The sequence below is a fragment of the Musca autumnalis genome, unplaced genomic scaffold, assembly GCF_047663935.1.
Source record: "Musca autumnalis isolate F117 unplaced genomic scaffold, ASM4766393v1 scaffold_4, whole genome shotgun sequence".
Taxonomy (NCBI): Eukaryota; Metazoa; Arthropoda; class Insecta; order Diptera; family Muscidae; genus Musca; species Musca autumnalis.
Genome location: NW_027411977.1, coordinates 72,502,177 through 72,525,811, shown reverse-complemented (window position 1 = coordinate 72,525,811; position 23,635 = coordinate 72,502,177). Strand labels below are relative to the sequence as shown.

The window sequence follows — 23,635 nt, the reverse complement described above, 5'->3', positions numbered from 1 at the left end:
CGTCACAACAACACCTAAAGGTGACGCGCTGTATTATAGCTGCCATGACGTAAAGAATGAGTTTGGTTGCGGATTCGTAGTTAGTCGGAGGCTAAAACATCTGGTATCAAGCTTCACCCCAGTGAATGAAAGACTTGCTGCAATTCGAATAAAAGCAAAATTCTTCAACATCGGCTTTATTTGCGCTCATGCTCCCACTGAAGAAACAGACCAAAGATATATTTTACGAGCGCTTAGAAGAAACATATGACCGTTGCACTGCCCATGACATTAAAGTCATTCTAGGCGATTTTAATGCCAAAATTGGAAAGGAGAATATCTTTGGCCCAACAGTCGGGAAATTCAGTCTCCACAGTGAAACATCTGACAATGGTATGAGGCTGATAAACTTTGCAGCTGCAAAAAACATGGTAGTTAGCAGTACCAGATTTAATCATCTCGATATTCATAAGAGCACCTGGCTGTCTCCAGATCAGAAAACAGGAAATAAAATTGATCATGTTGTGATAGATGGAAGACATTCATCGAGTGTGTTGGATGTACGATCGTTCCGAGGCGCAAACATTGATTCGGACCACTACATTGTTGCAGCAAAGGTACGCACCCGCTTAAACGTAGCAAACAAAGTACCAACAGACACAACATGAAAGTTAGAGTAAGCTGCAATCACAACAGATAGCTACAGCATATTCCACTCAACTAGCCCAATTGCTTAATCAAAGCACTCCTCATTCCGATAACATATCAGTGCAATGGCAAAGCATTGCCCACTCCATGCAAACAGCCGCAAAATCCATACTTGGATACCAGAGACCTCCACCAAGGAATCCATGGTATGATCAGGAGTGTCGTGCTGACACCGAAGAGAAAAATGCGGCATAGAGGGCTACTTTACAATCCGTAGCAACCCGTAGCGCACGAGAGGGAAACAGTGAGAAAAGGAGAGAGGAGAAACGTCTTTTCCGCAGGAAAAGGAGAGAGATGGAAAAGCGGGAGTGTGAAAAAATCGAGATGTACAGGAGCCAGAATGAAGTCCGAAAATTCTACCAAAGAGTCAAGCATCAAACTGATGGCTTTCGTACAGGCACATCCTTCTGTAGAGACCAGCAAGGTAATTTGGTAACTGATACAGATAGTGTACTCAGGATATGGAAAGAACATTTTTTAAATCTGTTGGTATCCAATAGCAGCGAAGACGACGAAGATACCACAGTCCCAATCCCACAAGATGGTATTGAATGTATACCGCACAGCCAAGTTGAGGTAAGGACAGCAATAAATCGACTGAAGAATAATAAGGTAGCAGGGGCCGATGGCTTACCAGCCGAGCTGTTCAAAACCGTAGGCGACACGCTGATAAGGTGTATTCATCAGCTAGTTAGCACCATCTGGCAGGAAGAACGAGTACCCGACGATTGGAACATGAGTATCCTGTGCCCCGTCCACAAGAAAGGAGATAAGACAGTATGCTCTAACTATAGGGGCATAAGTCTACTCCCTATTGCCTACAAGATCGTGTCAGGGATATTGTGCGAACGAATAAAGCCTATGGTCAACGAGATAATTGGACCATACCAATGCGGCTATAGACCTGGCAAGTCCACCATCGACCAGATATTTACCCTGCGGCAAATCCTGGAGAAGACCCAAGAGATGCAGATCAACACCTACCACCTTTTTGTCGATAATAAAGAAGCCTTCGACAGCCCGCTACGTTCAAAGGTATTCCAAGCCATGTCTGAATTTGGTATCCCCGCAAACTCATTCCGCTTTGTAAAATGACTTTAACTGACACGAGGTCCTTAGTTAAAATAGGAAAGAACCTCTCCGAAGAGTTTGGTACCAAAAGAGGTTTCAGACAAGGAGACAGCCTTTCGTGTGACCTCTTCAACATTCTGCTAGAAAAGGTTATACGAGAGGCAAACGTCAAAAGAAGTGGCAAAATCTACACCAATAGCCACATGTTACTTGCTTATGCTGATGATATAGACATCATGGGCCGATCAGTAAAAGAAGTAACTGATACCTTTATAAAGGTCGAAGGAGAATCTGCTAAAGTGGGTCTGGCGGTAAACGGTGAGAAGACCAAGTTGATGGTGTCGACGCGCAATGCGTCCATTGAGCTCGGACCGACTGTGGTTCCTATAATATTGAGGTAGTAAAAGACTTCGTCTACCTCGGCACCTCCGTAAACACAACAAACGACATCAGTTGTGAAATAAAAAGAAGAATTGTATTGACCAACAGATGCTACTTTGGTTTAAGTAAGCAGTTTAAAAACAAAGCCACATCTCGTCAAACAAAAATAACGCTCTACAAAACACTGATACTACCCGTGCTGATGTATGGCTCCGAAGCCTGGGTACTTGCGCAAGCAGACATGGCAGTGCTTGGTGTGTTTGAGAGAAAAATTCTTCGAAAGATCTACGGACCAATCTGCGTTGACGGTGAATATCGACGTCGCATGAACCACGAGCTGTATAACGACATCAATATTGTTAAACGTATCGAGATGCAGCGATTGCGTTGGCTAGGCCATATCATAGCAATGAGCGATGATGAACCCGCTAAAAAGGCGTATAAATACGGACCGCTTGGCGGTGCACGCAGAATTGGCAGGCCAAGGAGTGGCGCAAACAAGTGGATGATGAGATGAAAAGGCGCGGTATTCCAGAGTGCGAAGCAACAAATAGAGAGGAATAGAGATCTTTTCTTAATTCGGCCTATTGAACAAATGTTCTGTAATGGACCAGCTAAGTAAGTATATAAAATGGTTATAGAGAATTTTTTAAAAATAGACTTTTTGTCGAATTTTTCCATATCTGCATATAATAGTACGTTTATATATAACCGGATTTAACAAACCCACTGGGTTTCAAGTGTCAATTCCATTGCTTATATTTCAAATAAATCCTCATAAAGAAGGTTAACCCTCCAAAAAGTAATAATAATAATCATGGCCTATTAGGTCTGTTCGATAACTCAAAAGTTTTTACATATTTGTACAAACTTTTACAAAATGCTGTTCGATAACAAACTTGTTCAGTAAAAGAGAAATGAGAAGCACTTGCAAGTAGTTGAAAGAACTTGCAAATACTTTTAACTAGCGAAGTTATCGAATCACATGGAACAACGTGAAAAATAAATTTTCCTATCTTTGCCTCAATAAATTCAAACCTTCTAAATCGAAAATGAATGTTCTGATTTTTGGAATGAACTTTTAAATTCGTAAGTTATTAAGATATTAATTTCATAAAACAAACAAATGGAATTGTTGTAAAATAAAGAATGAGTAATGTTGTTAAAAAGTTACAGAATAGGCCCCTGAAATGAACTTAAGCTTTCGGGCTGAAAGGTGTGTATCTCGGTAACTAGAGCAGATAGGAAAAGTCATACACGAAAAGTCTTTAAACCACCTATATCTCAAAAAGTCAAAAATGGCGTATGGAACACTTAAGCATGACACCGACGACCTGTGCTGCATAATTTCAAAATTGGTGCTTTAGCATTTTCCATACCACAATAAAATAAATAATTGTTTCAGGATATTATGAGGACTTTATTTCGAAAAAAGGAACTACCGCTTAATAAGAGATACCAGTGTTGGATTTGATCCAATCCAAGTAGCTGGTCAAACGGGTGAAAGCAGCTGGGTAACCCAAAGCGCAACCGGCAGCAGCACCGAAGGAAGTCAAACCAACTTGGACCTTGGTAGATTCCAAAACCAATGGGCCGCCAGAATCACCGTTGCAGGTAGATACACCACCGGTGGTGGAGACGCAAATGTTGGAGGAGGTAACAATGGAGGTACCGTAGGTGGCGGCACAGACAGTGTTGGTGATGACTTGCATGCGGGCCCATTGCAAGTTGCTGGTAACACCGGAGGCAGAGTCAGAGATACGGCCCCAACCGGAAGCGATAACGTAATCACCGGCATAAGTGGAGTAAGAGCTGGCAATGGCGGGCAATTTAACGGCTTGGATCTTGGTGGTGTAGCTAACAGCAGGGATGCGGATCAAAGAGATATCGTTCTTCAAGGTATTTGCGTTCCAGCCAGAGTGGATGATAATGTCGCTCTTGGAAACGGTGTAGGTGACTTCGGCGGAGGTACGGACAGTGGCGCCCAAGTAGACGGTGACGGATTGGATACTAAAATTAAAGACACAAACATTAATGACAACTCCAAAGGAAGCATGACATTTTTTAAACAACTTACCCATCGGTACAGTGAGCAGCGGTCAAAACCCAGTTGTTGCCAATCAAAGAACCACCGCACCAGGCAGAGGACAAGACATTAACTTTCAAGGAAAGACCAACTTGGTAGGGGAATTGGCCAACGGAGGCGGTGTTGCCATTGGTGATGCGACCTTCAGTTTCAATGACGGGCACAACCAAATCGCGTTGGTAAATTTCCTCAGCGGAGACGGCGGCCAAAGCCAAGGCAAAAACAATTAAGAATTTCATGTTGCTACTGTACGAACACAACTGCTGTCTTGACCAATTACCGGCTATGCTTTTATACTCAATGTACACTACGCTTGAATGTTGTCTTATCACAAAGCAAAAGATAGGCGTGTGCCATGTCCGAGCACTGTGATAAGACAAAAAAACTATAGACATATTAACTATTTTATCGTTATTAATAATGGAAAATCTCAAAACTTATACGATTATTAGGGAAAGACCAGATTGCAAACTTAGAAAAACAAACAAACAAAACAAACTATTTTAGGGTTATCATTATTGTTAGTGTTTTTTGCACTACTTTCTGCAAACGGGGATAACAAATTTATGACGTTTGACATGTGGGAAATCCTAAATGTTAAGTACTTCCATTTTATATTTTTCACAACAATAACAACAAAATAGAAAAGTTGGGGATTTTGAAGTGTTTTTAATCAAAACAAAGCTTTAAAATGTCATGTCAAAGGTTTTTGCAACCGGTGGTGAGGGTGTTATAAAAAGTCACTATCTATAACGTGTAAATGATGTTTAAGACCTGCCATAAGAATGCAAAGAAGAATCTACTTTTGAAATATTTATTTTAATGTTTTTTTACAAACATTTTATCCATTTATCATTTTTAACAAAATATCTTTACTGGAGATATTATTTTGAAAGGAGAAGCAGTGCTTTGAAAGTAAACTTTTGTTGTTTTATTTCGTTCTATTCGTATTGGCGGGATATATGTGACCACTGCTTGATTATTTATCCATAACTGATTACTTACTTACTTAGCTGGCCCATTACAGAACATTTGTTCCATAGGCCGAACTAAGAAAAGATCTCCAATTCTCTCTATTGGTTGCTTCGCACTCTGGAATACCGCGCCTTTTCATCTCTTCATCCACTTGTTTGCGCCATCTATTCCTTGGCCTGCCAATTCTGCGTGCACCGCCAAGCGGTTCGTATTTATTCGCCTTTTAGCGGGTTCATCTTCGCCCATTCTTATGATATGGCCTAGCCAACGCAATCCCTGCATCTCGATACGTTTAACTATATTAATGTCGTTGTATAGCAGATACAGCTCGTGGTTCATACGACGTCGATATTCACCGTCAACGCAGATCGGTCCGTAGATCTTTCGAAGAATTTTTCTCTCAAACACGCTAAGCACTGCCTTATCTGCTTGCGCAAGTACCCAGGCTACGGAGCCATACATCAGCACGGGTAGTATCAGTGTTTTGAAGAGCGTTATTTTTGTTTGACGAGATGTGGCTTTGTTTTTATACCCTCAGCCTTTAGGCTAAGGAGGGTATATACACTTTGATACGATGAAAATGTGCCTCATCGAAATAATGGTTTTAGACCCCAAGTATGTTTGGACAAAATGTGTTTCAGACAATTTGGAGTCGATCTAGCCATGTCCGTCCGTCTGTCTGTCTGTCCTGCTGGCTGGAGCGCACGATAACTCTCGAACGGATGAACCGATTAGGTTCAAATTTTGGTTTTCGTAATATTTTGCCCAAACTTAGTTTAAGTTCGAAGATGGGCTATATCGGTCCACTCCTTCCGGTACCTCCCACACAAAAGTTCGAAAATGTTCGCAAAATTTGTGCGCACGATAACTCTTGAAGGGAGTAACCGATTTGGTCCATAACTTGCACATCGTGAAATTTGTACCAGACATAGATAAGGTTTCAATATAGACTCAATCGGTACACTCCTTTGAGTACCTCCCACACAAAATTTCGGAAAAGTTCAGTTTAGGGACATCTCTCCAATCGCTTTGATTTTTGTTTTAGCAACTTGTATTCACTGCCCCCCATACGACGGTACAAGTTTCATTAGGGGCAAGTCCATACTTCCTGAGAAAATAGCATGAAAGTTGAAAAAAAGCCTCTATGACACCGCGTGAGGTGATTGGAGCGCAAGATAACACTAGAAGGGATCTGCCGATTCGGTTCAAATTTTGGCTTTCGTAATATTTTGCCCAAACTTAGTTTAAGTTCGAAGTTGGGCTATATCGGTCCACTCCTTCCGGTACCTCCCCCACAAAAGTTCAAAAATGTTCGGAAAAATTGTTCGTACGGTAACTCTTGAAGGGAATGGCCGAATTGGTCCATACTTTACACATCCTAATATATCTACCAGAAATAGATCAGGTTCAAATATGGACTGTATTTGTTCACTCTATCGGGCACCTCCCACACAAAATTTCGCATAAGTTCACTTCAAGACCTGCTCTCGAATCACTTTGATTTTTGTTGAAGCAACTTGCATTCCATGCCTTAATTACGATGGTAAACGTTTTGTTCAGGGGTAAGTTCATACTTCTTGAGCAAACAGCCCGAAGGGTGTAAAAACCTCCTATGGCACCATATGTAGCGGCTGGAGATCCACTTTCATAATGGTCAATGTCGATCCATTCCTTTTAGTATCTCCTCCGCAAAATTTTGGATCTTTAATCCTAATCAACATTTTGTTCGGTTCAAACGTCCAAAATTTTTAAAACCCCCTAATTACATACTTTTTTCGGAAAAAATTGTTTCAATATACATAGGCTGACGGTATATCTCTGTCGGCAAAGCCGACTTATACTTTTTTACTTGTTAAACTGCTTACTTAAACCAAAGTAGCATCTGTGGGCCAATACAATTCTTCTTTTTATTTCAGAACTGATATCGTTTGTTTGTTTACGGAGGTCGTTTGTCTGTTTTGAGGTAGTTAAAGACTTCGTCTACCTCGGAAACGAAGTCTTTTACTACCTCAAAATTATAGGGACCAACTTCCACAGTTGGTCCGAGCTCAATGGCTGCATTGCGCGTTGCCACAATCAACTTGGTCTTCTCACCGTTTACCGCCAGACCCACGTTAGCAGATTCTCCTTCGACCTTCATAAAGGTATCAGTTACTTCTTTTACTGATCGTCCCATGATGTCTATATCATCAGCATAAACAAGTAACATGTGGCTATTGGTGTAGATTGTGCCACTTCTTTTGACGTTTATATCTCGTATAACCTTTTCCAGCAGGATGTTGAAGAATGACACGAAAGGCTGTCTCCTTGTCTGAAACCTCTTTTGGTACAAAACTCCTCGGATAGGTTTTTCCTATTTTAACTGAGGATCTCGTGTCAGTTAAAGTCATTTTACAAAGCCGGATGAGCTTTGCCGGGATACCAAATTCAGACATGGCTTGGAATACCTTTGAACGCAGCGGGCTGTCAAGGCTGCTTTATATTCGACAAAAAGGTGGTAGGTGTCGATCTGCATCTCTTGGGTCTTCTCCAGGATATGCCGCAGGGTAAATATCTGGTCACTGGTAGACTTGCCAGGTCTAAAGCCGCATTGGTATGGTCCAATTATCTGGTTGACCATAGGCTTTAGTCGTTCGCACAATATCCCTGGCACGATCTTGCCGATTTATTGCTGTCTTTACCTCATCTTGGCTGGGCGGTATACATTCAATACAATCTTCTGGGATTGGGACTGTGGTATCTTCGTCGTCTTCGCTGCTATTGGATACCAACAGATTTGAAAAATGTTCTTTCCAGGAGGATGTGCCTGTGCCAAAGCCATCAGTTTGATGCTTGACTCTTCGGTAGAATTTCCCGCTTTTGCATCTCTGTCTTTTTCCTGCGGAAAAGACGTTTCTCCTCTCTCCTTTTCTCCCTGTATCTCTCTCGTGCGCTACGGGTTGCTACGGATTGTAAAGTAGCCCTGTATGCCGCATTTTTCTCTTCGGTGTCAGAACGACACTCCTGATCATACCATGGATTCCTTGGTGGAGGTCTCTGGTATCCAAGTATGGATTTTGCGGCTGTTTGCATGGAGTGGGCAATGCTTTGCTATTGCACTGATATGTTATCGGAATGAGGAGTGCTTTGATTAAGCAATTGGTCTAGTTGAGTGGAATATGCTGTGGCTATCTGTTTTGATTGCAGCTTACCAATGTCTAACTTTCGTGTTGTGTCTGCTGGTACTTTGTTTGCTACGTTTAAGCGGGTGCGTACCTTTGCTGCAACAAGGTAGTGGTCCGAATCAATGTTTGAGCCTCGGAACGATCGTACATCCAAGACGCTCGATGAATGTCTTCCATCTATCACAACATGATCAATTTTATTTCCTGTTTTCTGATCTGGAGACAGCCAGGTGCTCTTATGAATATCGAGATGATTAAATCTGGTACTGCTAACTACCATGTTTTTTTGGCGCTGCGAAGTCTATCAGCCTCATACCATTGTCAGATGTTTCACTGTGGGCCAAAGATATTTTCCTTTCCAATTTTGGCATTAAAATCGCCTAGAATAATTTTAATGTCATGGGCAGGACAACGGTCATATGTTTCTTCTAAGCGCTCGTAAAATATATCTATGGTCTGTTCGTCCTTGTCCTCAGTAGGAGCATGAGCGCAAATAAAGCTGATGTTGAAGAATTTTGCTTTTAATCGAATTGCAGCGAGTCTTTCATTCACTGGTGTGAAGCTGGAGACCAGGTGTCCATAACTGATAACAAACAAAAGGAATAACCAGAAAATTTTAGTTACAGTCCAGTCAAAATAGACATTGAAATAGCAAAAATTCCCACATTGGTGGAAAGCTGGGGTTTGTCATTAGAAGCAATGTCCTAAAAGTCCCCATGAACCCCATGTTACACAGTTATTCGGGGTCAAAGGTCAAAATTTAGGGATTTCTTAGGATTTCGGTTTTTTTTCTTGAAAACTGTGGGTCTAATCAAAAAGTGACTAGAGCAAATATTGTAGAAAAATTCTCTACAAGGTAGTTATAATTGTTTTTCTATTAGGAACCATCATTTATATGCACTAATAAGGGATACGGCTAAAATAAGCGGAGTAGACCCGGTTACTCCCAAAAAATATATGTTTCCTTATACCTATCTTTTAAAAAAAAAAAATTCAACAAAATCGGAGCGTGTTTAGTAGAGTTATTCCATTTTATGCGATTTATACAATTTAACCATGTTCGTCCATCTGGCTGAAGCGCACCATAACTCTCGAACGGATTTGTGGACCACCGCAATTGGGTTCTCGTAATATTTTGTCTAAACTTAGATAAAGTTCGAAGATAGGCCATATCGGGCCACTCCTACGGTTACCTCCCCCACAAAAATTCAAAATTTTCGCTGTAATGTGTGGATGATAACTCTCGAACGGAGTTACAGATTGGGTCTATACTTCGCACATCATAATATTTCTACCAGACATAGATCAGGTTCGAATATGGACTATATCAGTACACTCCTTTGGGTACCTCCCACACAAAATTTCGGCATACACATGGTGTACTGGTTGGTGCGCACAACAACTGTCGAACCGGATACTGCGTTGGTCAAAACATTAATGTCGTAATATTTTTTCGAATATTAAATTCCATTATGGTGCATGGTCCACTCTTTCTGGTGCCTCCTCACAAAAGTTCAAAATTTTTAAGTGCAGTTTTAGGTCTATTCAATGTGCCTTTGTAATTTTTTTTACCGAAAATACATCTTGCGGCCCTGTTTACAGCGATTTTATGTTTTTTGTGGGCAAGTTCATGCTTCCTGGCACAATTGTCCAAAAGCTCTAAAGTTTACCGTGACTATCGAAAGGAATGACTTCCAAAATAAGATCAACTTCCAATATAGAAAATGTGGATCATTCCTTAAGGTACCACTTTCGCAACAACTTTGAGATTTTATCCAAAATCCATCTTTTTTCCGGCAAGTTCATACGTCTGAAAATCCCCTGAATAGATAATTTATGAAGAAAAAAATTTTGGTTATATAGCCGCACACAGAAAAAATGGCATCTCTAAGATATGTCCCAAACATACTTTGCAGCAAACATATATTTGTTTGCAAGCAGTTCCAAACATAACATATGTTTGGGTCCTGCAAACAAATATATGTTTGGGTGCAAACAAATACAAACCCAAGAAACCACAAAAAAACATGGACCAGTGGGCGCTTTCTGAGAGCAAGGGAGCGTAAATGTCAATGTGAACCACATTTAAATGTATGCTCACTTGCTTTCAGCAAGCGCTCACTTGCGATCTCTAACATATACACACATTTAGAAATGGTGGTGTTTTATTGAAAGACATAGAAAAAAAGCAAAAGCACAACAGACACATAGGTACATACAAAATTCCAAAGAAATACATAACACACTTTAATAAAAGAAAAACTGAATGAAAAAATTATATGGAAACATCGTTGAACGCTTCTCCTTAGTTGTGAAATAAAACACATTTTCTTCAACGTTGAAATCATCAGCGGGAAAGTGGCATCTGGAATCAGATTCAATTATAAAATTTCCAATTATAAAATGTACTTAATTTACTAAAAAACACAATTTCTTTAAGAAAAGACAAACACTGATTTATTCACACACTTTACCGTCTTTACTCAACGATTTTCTTTCGAACACTGATGAAAAAAGACCAATATAATTAATACCATTTTTTCTTTTCCTCTTCGCTTGCTACGTTGTTTAACAACAACAAAGCACGTAACTCACGTACACATCACAAAACGTCTGCGTCTCCTATTACACCATGCACACTAGGGTTATGACTTTTTTACAACCTCATATCCCTGTATCATAGCGTGATGAGTTTTGCCATAAGATTACATAAAATCTTAATTATAAGGTGATTCGGTGAAAAAACCTCACGCACAAAATGATTTTAAAATTTGAATTTATCAAAATTATGGACAATTTTTTGAAGTCACTGAAAACAGATATATAATTGAAAGTAAAATTTTGAGCCACATGAGATAATTAAAATGACATAAAATTTATTTCTCACTATTTTTCTTCAATTCTGAGAATCGTAAAAATGTCGTAAAAATTTAAAATTTTTTCAAAGTGCAATTTTTTGCGGCTTTTTTAATATTTGAATGAAATAAACGTTATTATAGTTATTAGTAGGCTTATATTTATTCATTCGTGCAACAAAAAATAATTTTTTGAAAAAAAAAATTTTTTTCATTTCATATATTTTTTCAAAAAATTATTTTTTTAAAATCGATTTGTGCGTGAACTTTTTTTATATTTCAATGGAATAAACGATAGCATAGTGATTAATAGGCAAAAGTTCATTCATCCCTGCTACAGGAAATCATTTTTGAGGAAAAATGTAAAAAAGTCATAACCCTAATGCACACAGCTCTTTATTATAAACCAGCATTCCGCAGCTGCGAGATCCCTGTTGTTACTCGCTTTGACAAAAATTCTCTCCACCCATAAAAAATATGTTCTAACATAAAAAATATGTTGGTACCCAAACATATAAAATTGAGATATGTTACAAAATGTTGCAAACATATATTTGTTTGGACACAAAAAATTATGTTTGGATCCAAACATATATATTTTTTTGCAATCAGTCCCAAACAAATATTTGTTTGGATCCAAACCTATTTCTAACATATATTTTTCTGCGTGCGGTATTCAATCACTACACCCCACTGTGGTTCTGCCCGCGGACAAAAATCGAAAAAAATCATGGCGAAAAAATTGAATTTAATTGCAATAAATAAACTCTAAACACATCAAATTTTTAGCATTCAGTATTATTTCTGTCAATTTACAGCGGTAATATGCCAAGTTAAGACGAAGAAGTTGTGATTTGTATGTGGTGCCTTATGTTAGGTTTACATTTATGAAATCCACTCGATTTTAACTGTCAATTCCATTGCATAAACGTCAAATGAAATCGATTGGATTTCAGATGAAAGGAATTGACAGTTGAAAACGAGTGGATTTCGTAAATGTAAACTTACTTTTAACAAGTAAAAAAGTATCAGGCCGCTTTGCCGACAGAGATATGCCCTCAGCCTGTGTATATTGAAAAAATTTTTCCCAAAAACGTATGTATTTAGGGGGTTTTAAAAATTTGGGCGTTTGAACCGACAAAAATGTTGATAAGGATTAAAGATCAAAAGTTTTGCGGAGGAGATACTAAAAAGAATGAATCTCCAGCCACTACATATGGTGCCATAGGAGGTTTTTACACCCTTTGGGCTGTTTGCTCAAGAAGTATGGACTTGCCCCTGAAAAAACTTTTACCATCGTAAATGAGGCAGCGAATACAAAATGCTTCAACAATAACCAAAGTGATTCGAGAGCAGGTCTTAAAGTGAACTTATCCAAAATTTTGTGTGGGGGGTACCGGATGTAGTAGACAAATATAGTCCATAATTGAACCTGATCTATCTCTGGTATATATATTAGGATGTGTAAAATATGGATCAATTCGGCCACTACCTTCAAGAGTTACCGTACGAACAAGTTGTCCGAACATTTTTGAACTTTTGTGGGGGCGGTACCGAAGGAGTGTACCTATATGGTTTATCTTCGAACTTAAACTGTGTTTGGAAAAAATATTATAAGGCCAAATTGTGGACCGAATCGGCAGATCCTTTCGAGAGTTATCTTGCAACCACCTAACATGGTGTTATAGGGTTTTTTTTGCAACTTTCAGGCTATTTTCTCAGGAAGTATGGACTTGCCCCTGATGAAACATGTACAGTCTTATGGGGCGGTGAATAAAAGTTGCTACAACAAAAATCAAAGCGATTCGAGAGAAGGCCCTATACTGAACTTTTCCGAAATTTTGTGTGGGAGGTACCCGAAGGAGTGTACCGATTGAGTCCATATTGAAACCTTATCTAAGTCTGGTACACATTTCACGATGGGCAAAGTATGGACCAAATCGGTTACTCCCTTCAAGAGTTACCGTGCTCACAAATTTTCCGAACATCTTCGAACTTTTGTGGGAGAGGTACCAGAAGGAGTGGACCGATATAGCCCATCTTCGAACTTAAACTAAGTTTGGGCAAAATATTACGAAAGCCAAAATTTGAACAGAATATATTGACCGTTCGAGAGTTATCGTGCGCACCAGCCAGACAGACAGACGGACGGACGGACACGGCTAAATCAACTCCAAATTGTCTGAAACACATTTCGTCCAAACATACTTGGGGTCTAAAGCCGTTATTTCGATAAGCACATTTTGCCCGTATGAAAGTGTATATCGTTAGCATAAATGCTGAGGGTATAAAAACGTAAAATACATCCGCAAATCATTCGCAGTTTATGAGTGAAATTATAAAAAATTGAAGAGGTAAATGAACAATTTCCAAAATCAAACTCAAAGTTTATGGCATTAACAATATTGTTACGAAAAACATATTCATAATTCGTTATCTAACTTCATTAAAAATTAATTCGTTCTAAATTACTTTATTCTGGTATATTAAATATCATTACTATTCACGGTGTGCCTTAACAAATTTAAATGGAAGTTTTTGCTGATTCTGAAACTACAATGTTCATAGATGAGAAATATCAAGAAACAAAAAAATCGGCGGAGGGATTTTCAAATAAATCGCGATTTAAGTTCACATTTTTAGGGGTTCTTTAGGTTTTCACGATTTAGCTTGGAAACCGCGAGTTCTATGTAAATAAGTCTAAAGAAAACGTTGTAGCACATAGAACTCGCGGTTTCCAAGCAAAGTCGTGAAAACCTAAAGAACCCCTAAAATGTGAACTTAAATCGCGATTTATTTTAAAATCCCTCCGGCGATTTTTTTGTTTCTTGATATTTCTCATCTATGAGCATTGTAGTTTCAGAATCAGCAAAAACTTCCGAGGTGTAAGCACCTTCCATTTAAATTTGTTAAGGCACGCCGTGTATTATTTATGTTGAGTTTTACTAATGTTGGCCCCATTTGGGCAACACGATATCTTTTGTAAAATGCAGGGGAAAGTTTTTAGTTTACGATACAAATTCCAGCTGCCGCCATTCGCCGCCAGGTAAGTTATTCCCCTTATAGCACGCCTGTAAAATCGTCAAAATTCCGAAAATCGGGAGGTACGTTTATATGGGAGGTATAGCTAAACTTATATTGAACATTTTTTGCAAGGAGGTATGTTGTTTCCTCAGAACTCAGACTGCAAAATTACAGCCAAATCGGTTGGAAAATTTGGCTAAAATCGTCAAGATATCGAATATCGGGAGGTACGGTTTTATGGGAGTTATAGCTAAACCTGGACCTATATTGAACATTTGTTACAAGGAGGTCTGTTGTTCCCTCAAAACTCAAATGTAAAATCAGTCAAATGCTTTGGAAAATTTGGCTAAATTCGTCAAAATACAAAAAAATCAGGCGGTACCTTTATATGGGGGCTATACCCAAATGTGGATCTACATCCACTAAATTTTTTCTATCCTTTGAGCTCGTTATGAAACTAGGTTTAAAATTTCGAGTTGATAGTTCGATTAGAACTGTTTTTGGCATTCCTTTCCATACAAGTGGGACCACTGTGCACCCCCTAAGAGTGATGTACTCTATTATATCTGTCGTGATATAAGGCATGAGTTTGTTGCCGATTTGTAGTTGGCCGGAGGTTGGACTTCAGCTTCATCCCAATGAATGAAAGACTTGCTACAATTATGATAAAATCTAAATTTATCAACATCAGCTTTATTTACTGATATGTTATCGGAACGTGGAGTGCATTAAGCAATTGGATCAGTTGAGTGGAATATGCTGAGCTATCTGCTGCCATTAGATTGTTCGCACTTTATTTGCTACGTATCTTTGCTGTAACACGATAGTGGTCTGAATCCATGTTAGCTCTTCTGAACGATCGTACATCCGACTCCTCCGATGAATGTTTACTATCTATCAAACGGGATCAATTTGATTTCGTGAATTTTAATCGGCTAAGAAGAGGTAAAGACAGAAATAAACCGGCTGAATAACGTGTACCCGATAATTGGAACCTGAGCATCCTGCTTCCCGTACACAAGTGCTCTAACTACAGGGACTTATTAGATAGTGTCAAGGATATTGTGAGAACGACTAAAGCCTATGGTCAACGAAATAATTGGGCCATACAAATGCGGCTTTAGACCTGGCAATTCCACCATTGGCCAAATCCAGGAGAAGACCCAAGATATACAGATCGACCCCTACCACCATTTTGTCGATTATAAAACAGCCTTCGACAGACCCTAACTTCAAAGCTATTCTAAGCCATGTCTGAATTAGGTATCCCCGCAAACCTCATTCGGCCTTGTAAAATGGCATTAACTGATTCTTGGTTCTCGAGGTTCCAGAAAAGGATACAGAATTTCGTGTGACTTATTCAACATTCAGCTGGAAAAGGTTATATGAGATGCAGATGTTAAAAGAAATGGCACAATTCACACAAATAGCCACGTGTTACTTGCTTACGCTGACGATATAGTCATCATGCGCCGATCAGTAAAATAAGTAAATGATACCTCTATAAAGGTCCAAAGAGAATCTGCTAAAGTAGATCTGGCGGTAAACGGCGACAAGACAAAATTGATGGGATCGACGCACGAGGTACAACGATTGCGTTGGCTAGGCCACGTCTTAAGAATGAGCGATTATGAACCCGCTAAAAAGGCATATTAAACCGGCCACATGACGGTACACGAAAAGCTAGCAGGCCAAGTCTTCGATGAACCAAACAAGTGGAAGACGAAATCGAATAGCTCGGTATTCCAAAAAAGCAAAACAACAATTGGAGAGGAATTGAAATCTTTTCTTAGTTCGGCTTATAGAACAAATGTTCTTTCCCATAAACAGGTCCAACTTCTTTTCCTCAATTACCTAATCAATAAATCTGAAGTAAATGTTATATATAATTTTCTCTAAACAATAAATAAATTGAAAAGTTTTAGTATTCAACTAATAAAAGATAGGTATTCCCCAACTATTCACACTTGGTATGATAAACCAACATAGTCTATCTTTTACAGAATGATAAGACGTCGTTCAGGTGAAATTCGATAAGCATTTTGGGTATAAAAGTATAGCCGGCAATTGGTCAAGGCAGCAGTTGTGTTCGTACAGTAGCAACATGAAATTCTTAATTGTTTTTGCCTTGGCTTTGGCCACCGCCTCCGCTGGTGAAATTTATCAACGCGATTTGGTTGTGCCCGTTATTGAAACTGAAGGTCGCATCACCAATGGCAACACTGCCTCCGTTGGTCAATTCCCCTACCAAGTTGGTCTTTCCTTGAAAGTTAATATCCTGTCCTCTGCCTGGTGCGGTGGTTCTTTGATTGGCAACAACTGGGTTTTGACCGCTGCTCACTGTACCGATGGGTAAGTTGTTTAAAAACGGTTATGCTTCCTTTGGAGTTGCCATTAATGTTTGTGTTTTAAATTTTAGTATCCAATCCGTCACCGTCTACTTGGGTGCCACCGTCCGTACCTCCGCTGAAGTCACCTACACCGTTTCCAGCAACGACATTATCATCCACTCCGGCTGGAACGCAAATACCTTGAAGAACGATATCTCCTTGATTCGCATCCCTGCTGTTAGCTACACCACCAAGATCCAAGCCGTTAAATTGCCCGCCATTTCCAGCTCTTACTCCACTTATGCCGGCGATTACGTTATTGCTTCCGGTTGGGGCCGTATCTCTGACTCTGCCTCCGGTGTTACCAGCAACTTGCAATGGGCCCGCATGCAAGTCATCACCAACACTGTCTGTGCCGCCACCTACGGTACCTCCATTGTTACCTCCTCCAACATTTGCGTCTCCACCACCGGTGGTGTATCTACCTGCAACGGTGATTCTGGCGGCCCATTGGTTTTGGAATCTACCAAGGTCCAAGTTGGTTTGACTTCCTTCGGTGCTGCTGCCGGTTGCGCTTTGGGTTACCCAGCTGCTTTCACCCGTTTGACCAGCTACTTGGATTGGATCAAATCCAACACTGGTATCTCTTACTAAGCAGTGTTTTTTCGAAATAAATGAAAGTTCCTATAATGTCCTAAAATTCTTATTCGTTTTATTGTATAAAAGTGTTAAATTTACAATCAAACTTTTAGAAAGTAGCTGAGGTAAAAATAATCTGCTTTGTTGTTGTTGTAGCAGCTTCTACAAGTACATGTAAATCTTTATTTTATTGATTCGGCTCTGCCTTCAGCTCCAAGTTCAGAAAGGACGCCACCTGAATAGGATTCGTCCAAAGAGAAAGTGGAGTTAAGTTAGTCGGGTTGGCTGGGCAATTAAACAGGTGCTGCGTAGTATGCGGACTGGTGCCACGTGCTATCAATCTTGGCCCAGTAAGAATTGAGGCGGCTGCACCAACCAGATTTAAGTTGTGCCAACACGACTCTCGTTTGTCTTGACAAGATGATCGTCGAGGACGATATTCGCACTGTAGGCTGCCAGAGCCTCTGCAACCGCATCAGTGTGAATGTCCCTTAAACCTGCCTGTTATGTACGTTGATCTAGAGGTTCCCTTTTATATCTTTGGACCTCTCTCTCCAGATGTCGATAATCCTCCCTAACTTGCCTGGGGTCTTGCATATAGCATCCAAGCAAGTACTGCATCGTCAACATCCTGTTGTGTCGACGCACAGGAAGGATCTTGGTCTCCTCATGTAAATGGTCCACTGCAGACATGAGGTGACACCCTGTAGCTGTTCTCAGGGCAGCATTTTGGCAGATTTGTAGTTTATCCTATTGCGTATCACTTACGTTAGAAAACCACGCTGGCGCCGCATAGCTTACCACAGACCGACCGATGTGGTTAACAAGGTTTCTTTATCCGCACCCCAAGTGCTGCCGGCTAGGGACTTAAGGACCTTCTTCCTGTTTCTCAGCTTATCGCAGATAACTGTAGTATGCTGGGACGACTTATATACATATGCTATCGAATGTGGCCCCTAGGACTTTGGGGTAGTTTGAGGTCGGAATAATTGCACCGTCGACCTTCACATTCAGTGGAAGGTTCATTTGCGCCGTCCATGTGGTGAACAGTGTGGCTGTTGACTTAGTAGTGGATATTTTCATATTCCTCTTGTAGAGTTTTTCCACGCGTTTCAGAAAAGGCCGGAGGGTAGTATTCTCGATATCCTCGAAAAGCCTAGCATGGCTGACCATATCAAACGCTTTGGTCAGATCCAATGCTACCATCACTGTTCTGTGACATGGTTTGTCCTGGTTGAGTCTTCGTCCAATATATGTGGAAATGGTGTGCAGTGCTGCTGTGGTACTATGCTGCTTCCGGAATCCGTGTTGATGATCCGCAACTGGATAACACGTTCTGATGCTGGGGAGGAATAATGCCTCGAGTATCTTTGCTACTGGCGATAGAAGTGAAATCGGCCTGTATGACTCACTTCTACTGGCGTCTTTGCCAGGTTTCAGCAGCGGAACTACCCTGCCCATCTTCCAGGCATCGGGAACTATTAGGGTGGCTAGCGATAAGTTGAGGACCTTGCTTAAATACTCGACTCCTGGGTCATCCAGCTGTTTTAGCATCACCATAGAAATTCCGTCAGGTCCAAGCGCTTTGGATGTCTTTGCGCCTCGGATAACATCTGCAACGTCATCCATCGTAAATTGTGGCGGTTCTTTTTCGGCTGGAAGAGATCGCAAACGACGCAAAACACTTCTCTTCGCCCGGTCGCTATCGGGGTGCTCGGCTAAATTGTCGGCAGAAATAGTTAGCGCACCTCTTCGGATCTGTCACATCCACGCCGTCAAACATGACAGATGTCCGATAGTCTCTCCTACCAGGGTTCGATAGCGCCTTAACCGTTGTCCACAATTTATTACAGCCGGCTCCAATGTTGCAGCACTTCAGATGTTCTAGCCACTTTTTCCGCTTGTGTTCCCGACTAATCTATTGACTTCCATTGTCAGTTCCCTGACTCTGGGGTCGTTAGGGTTTCGTGCGGCGAAGCTCATCACGCTCATTAGCTAATCCCATCGCCTCTGCTGGGAAATTGGGTCTTATTTCAGGTATTCGACAAGCAGGAATAAAGCGAGCGGCTGCAGCAGTGATGATGTCTCGGAATTTCCTCTCTGCTACCCGAACATCAGAGGGATTGGACAGCTCTCTGAAGCGTTGATTAGTGAACTCTCTGAAACCTTCCCAATCCGCTTTCCCATGATTAATGAAAGTGCGGCGTTCAGAGGTTATGAAGTCTGGTGGTCTGTTTATGGAGATGAGGATTGGGTCCGACCCAAGGGAAATGACGGGTTGCCATGTCACGTCATTCGTCAGACCGGGGGACACCATGGATATGTCAGGCGAACTGTGGCAGTCTCCTCTAATCCTTGTGGGTGCGTCCTCGTTCGCAGTTCAGAATGTCGAGCTATCTATTTGCTCAGCCAGATCTGTACCTCTCTGGTCATTCCCTAGAGCTGAATGCCATAACTCATGATGCGCCCTTACCGCTACCCCCATACACTCCAAGTATGGGTCCCTAGAGTCTAGCTCAAGCGAGATAGGTCTGTACTTGACAGACTGGTGCAGTAGGAATGCAAGCCCTCCACCCCCACTTCTCGTACGATCGTGGCGAAGAACGTTGTATCCATCACAACTCCGAAGACTGCTGTTGTTGCTCAGCTTCGTTTCCTGGATCGCCGCGACCATAATATTTCTCCGATTCATTAAGCTCACGATCTCAGTAATTTTGGTTCGAAGACCATCGCAGTTAAACTGCAGGAATGTCACATCCTCTGGAACTAAGGTCAAGAAGGTCAGGCCTGAACAGTTCCTGAAATGCACCCATCCTCGGCACCCGTTGCATCTCATTGACACCTTCCTATGGTGGATGAGACGTTGACAAACGGTGCAAAACCATGGCCCGGGGTTACTTTCAATCCCGGCACGGACCAAAAGAATCCGGAGTAGGCATTCCGGAGCAGGCATTCCGGGACATGCCGCTCCCAAAATAAAAGACGAACACGAACAAGTAGTTGCTGAGGTGCAGCCCCTGGCCGAGAAGATGCTTCCTTGTGTCAATGCGGTACATAGAACCGGGCGTCGCGGGATTGTAATCTGCTTTTTGAGGCAACTGCCGTTCTTCAGTTGCGAAATATGTTGTGCGTACTCTGAGGACGGCATTCACACGATAATTGTTTTCAAAAAGGATAATCAACCACTAGTAGGCGTATGCAGGTATATTGACATTATGATATTAATCTAGGGAATTAAGAGTAACAATTGTTCCGAATTCCCAGGCATAGGAAGTCCAAGTAAGTTCGAGTGGTGTTTAATCGTTTATAGAGCCGCGTAACTCTTAAGTATCCCTTGTTTAAACTTCCGGTCCCCGCAGGACCTTCGATATAAGCCTTAGTAATTTCCGTAACTCTTAGGTTTTCCTTCATTAACACATGGTCGACCATAGGACGGTCCGTTGACCCTCAGTAGGGTCCAATTCAAGTTTAACCATTGAAAACAGGTCTCTTACCAAGCCAAATCCGTAAAATACAAGGAAGTACATACATATCTAGGTATCCATCAGAAACCAAAGAAGGATACACTTCATTCAACAAGGAGCACTTATCCAGGTCTCCTTTGGAAAGTCGCGTTTTGAAGGTTTCTTGCGTAGATTGGGACCGACGAGACGCCAATTCGTGATAAACACAATCAATCCAAAAATAAAGCCACAAATTGGTTAAACCCCAAAACAAACTATGTTATCACTCTCTCGGTCACTTTTTACTAAATTCCTGCGACAGACTCGGGCCTCGTCGAGCTATCCCAGCAAACGGAGGGGACTTAAGTCGTTACAGTGCCGAGAAGCCACCTGGTCAGCGTAGTCTGGAAGCCCTTGCCGAGGGTATAGGAGGGTAGCAAAATGCCAGGCTGGGGATCTGCCGGTAAAGAACAGTCTACAGGATTACGAGCCAAAGAGGAATATCGGGTTGTCATCAAATAAGTGTTTTTTTATCTCGAACATCAGTGGAATATTGTTTAGCAAAGGACAAGTTGCAGTGTATCTACGTGGGTCACGAAAACGAGTAACTATATTTCCTGTGACGTTCAAGAGCGTTTTTTGGCCGATACTCCGTTCAAGACCCGTCGTGGGCCCGAACATCGGAATATAGTGTCCGATACTTGGTTCAAGAGCTGTCGTGACCGATAAATCGTTCCACAGCCGTCGTAAGCCTGAATATCGTCAGGAGTGAACACAGTCCAGTCGATCTATTAGGGTTAAGAGCCTTCGTGGGCTTTGATGCCAACTAGATCCGTGATGCCTACATCTCATTAACTGCAACTAGTATAAGTAGCCTAAGATAGATTAGCAGTAGAATTGTTCAGTAAAGTGTAACTTACGAATTTGTGACCAAAACCCACTCTAACTTCAATATAAATTTTCTGCGACGAACCCTACCTCGCGAGCTTATCGCACCAACCGAAAGTAAATCATCGTTACAATTCAAAAATAAATGTTGTCTCCTCCTAAATGACACATTGGAGTCTAGGGGAGGCATCATGTCGCTGTTTTCATGACAACGTTTTGATATATCTGAATACTCTTTCATCGCACTGCACTCGTATTCGCGGATCACACTGGCGCCAAATGACTTACTACAGCCCGGCAATAGCTTTTTAAGGGATCAACAACTGCTGAAGCTGAGGACTTAACACACGTATTCCTACTTCTCAGCTAGTCGAAGGTAACAGTTGCAAGGACGGATGACTTGAAAATGCTCTCGAATGTGGACCCCAAACATCAAATATTTCTACCATTGAAATTCTCATACAGTGTGAAACTTGCATAATACCCAATGCCAAAATAGTTCAATAATTCGCATTCTTAACAATTTCACTACAAAAGCAATGATGTGAAAATATACTGTTAGGGAGAGTCAGTTCTTACATCGTGATCTGCTGTTCAATCCCTGACCAGTACATCAAAAATTTCGGCGGTGGTAAATCCCCTCAGCCTAATGTTGGCTTACATTTCCTGAGTATTTCAGCCATGGAAAACTTTTCTGAAAGTGGTGTCCTACGAAACGCCGATAAAAAGAAGGTCATTTATCATTGAGACAATATGAATCGGCATGAACCCTTGTCCTTTCGGGGATGTTGTGGGAAAATATGTATGTTAGGGTTATGACTTTTTCACACTCATATCCCTGTATCACAGCGTGATGAGTTTCTACATAGGATTAAAATCTTAATTATAAGGCAATTTGAGGTCACTGTAAGCAGATATAAAATTGATCATAAACTTTAGAGCCACATGAGATAACTAAACTGGCATAACATATGTTTCTCACTTACTTACTTAGCTGGCCCATTACAGAATATTTGTTTCATAGACCGAACTAAGAAAATATCTCCAATTCTCTCTGTTTAGTGCTTCGCTTTCTGGAATACCGCGCCTTGTCATATCTTCATCCGCCATCTATTCTTTGGTCTGCCAATTCTGCGTGCACCGCCATGCGGCCCGAATTTATACGCCTTTTTAGCGGGTTCATCATCGCTCATTCTTATGATATGGCCTAACCAACGCAATCGCTGCATCTCGATACGTTTATCTATACTGATGTCGCTGTATAGCTGATACAGCTCGTGGTTCATGCGATGTCGATATTCACCGTTAACGCAGATTGGTCCTATCTAGATCTACTTTCGAAGAATTTTTCTCTCAAACACGCCAAGCACTGCCTTATCTGCACAAGTGCCCAGGCTTCGAAACCATACATCAGCACGGGTAGTATCAGTGTTTTGTAAAGCGTTATTTTTGTTTGACGAGATGTGGCTTTGTTTTAAAAATGGTTACTTAAGCCAAAATAGCATCTGTTGGCCAATACAATTCTTCTTTTTATTTCACAACTGATTTTGTTTCTTGTGTTTACGGCAGTGCCGAGGTAGACGAAGTCTTTTACTACTTCAAAATTATAGGAACCAACTTCCACAGTTGGTCTGAGCTCAATGGACGCATTGCGCGTCGACACCATCAGCTTGGTCTTCTCGCTGTTTACCGCCAGACCCACTTTAGCAGATTCTCCTTCGACCTTCATAAAGGTATCGGTTACTTCTTTTACTGATCGTCCTATGATGTCTATATCATCAGCATAAGCAAGTAACATGTGGCTATTGGTGTAGATTGTGCCACTTTTATTGACGCTTGCTTCTCGTATAACCTTTTTAGCAGGATGTTGAAAACATCACACGAAAGGCTGTCTCCTTGCCTGAAACCTCTTTTGGCACAAAACTCTTCTGATATGTTCTTTCTTATTTTAACTGAAGATTTGAAAACACGTCCAACGTTTGAGTAAAGTTTTGTGTTGGGCGTTGAGAAAAAAACCAGTCCAGCGTTGATCTGTTTGCCGGTATATATTTCAAATAATTTGAATTTTTCGCCATTATGCCCAACAGTGTAA

General features: G+C 41.0%; 2 protein-coding genes across 2 annotated transcripts; one reads left to right on the top strand and one right to left on the bottom strand.

Moving 5' to 3' along the window:
• Nucleotides 1-3,535: 3,535 nt before the first annotated feature.
• Nucleotides 3,536-4,519, bottom strand: LOC141404133 (serine protease 1-like). The gene is made up of 2 exons (XM_073987453.1): nt 4,217-4,519; nt 3,536-4,149 (listed from the first exon to the last, which is right to left on the bottom strand). The coding sequence occupies exons 1-2, from the start codon at nt 4,462-4,464 to the stop codon at nt 3,585-3,587; spliced, it is 813 nt and encodes a 270-aa protein (XP_073843554.1). The 5' UTR covers nt 4,465-4,519; the 3' UTR covers nt 3,536-3,584.
• Nucleotides 4,520-16,326: 11,807 nt separating this feature from the next.
• On the top strand, nt 16,327-17,273 carry LOC141404206 (serine protease 1-like). Its single transcript, XM_073987570.1, has 2 exons — nt 16,327-16,595; nt 16,663-17,273. The coding sequence occupies exons 1-2, from the start codon at nt 16,348-16,350 to the stop codon at nt 17,225-17,227; spliced, it is 813 nt and encodes a 270-aa protein (XP_073843671.1). The 5' UTR covers nt 16,327-16,347; the 3' UTR covers nt 17,228-17,273.
• The last annotated feature ends 6,362 nt before the right edge of the window (nt 17,274-23,635 follow it).

Coding starts and splice junctions, on each gene's coding strand:
- LOC141404133 (XM_073987453.1), bottom strand. CDS start 4,464: ATGAAATTCTTAATTGTTTTTGCCTTGGCTTTGGCCGCCGTCTCCGCT. Junction 4,150..4,216: donor GCTGCTCACTGTACCGATGG/GTAAGTTGTTTA, acceptor CTTTAATTTTAG/TATCCAATCCGTCACCGTCT.
- LOC141404206 (XM_073987570.1), top strand. CDS start 16,348: ATGAAATTCTTAATTGTTTTTGCCTTGGCTTTGGCCACCGCCTCCGCT. Junction 16,596..16,662: donor GCTGCTCACTGTACCGATGG/GTAAGTTGTTTA, acceptor TTTAAATTTTAG/TATCCAATCCGTCACCGTCT.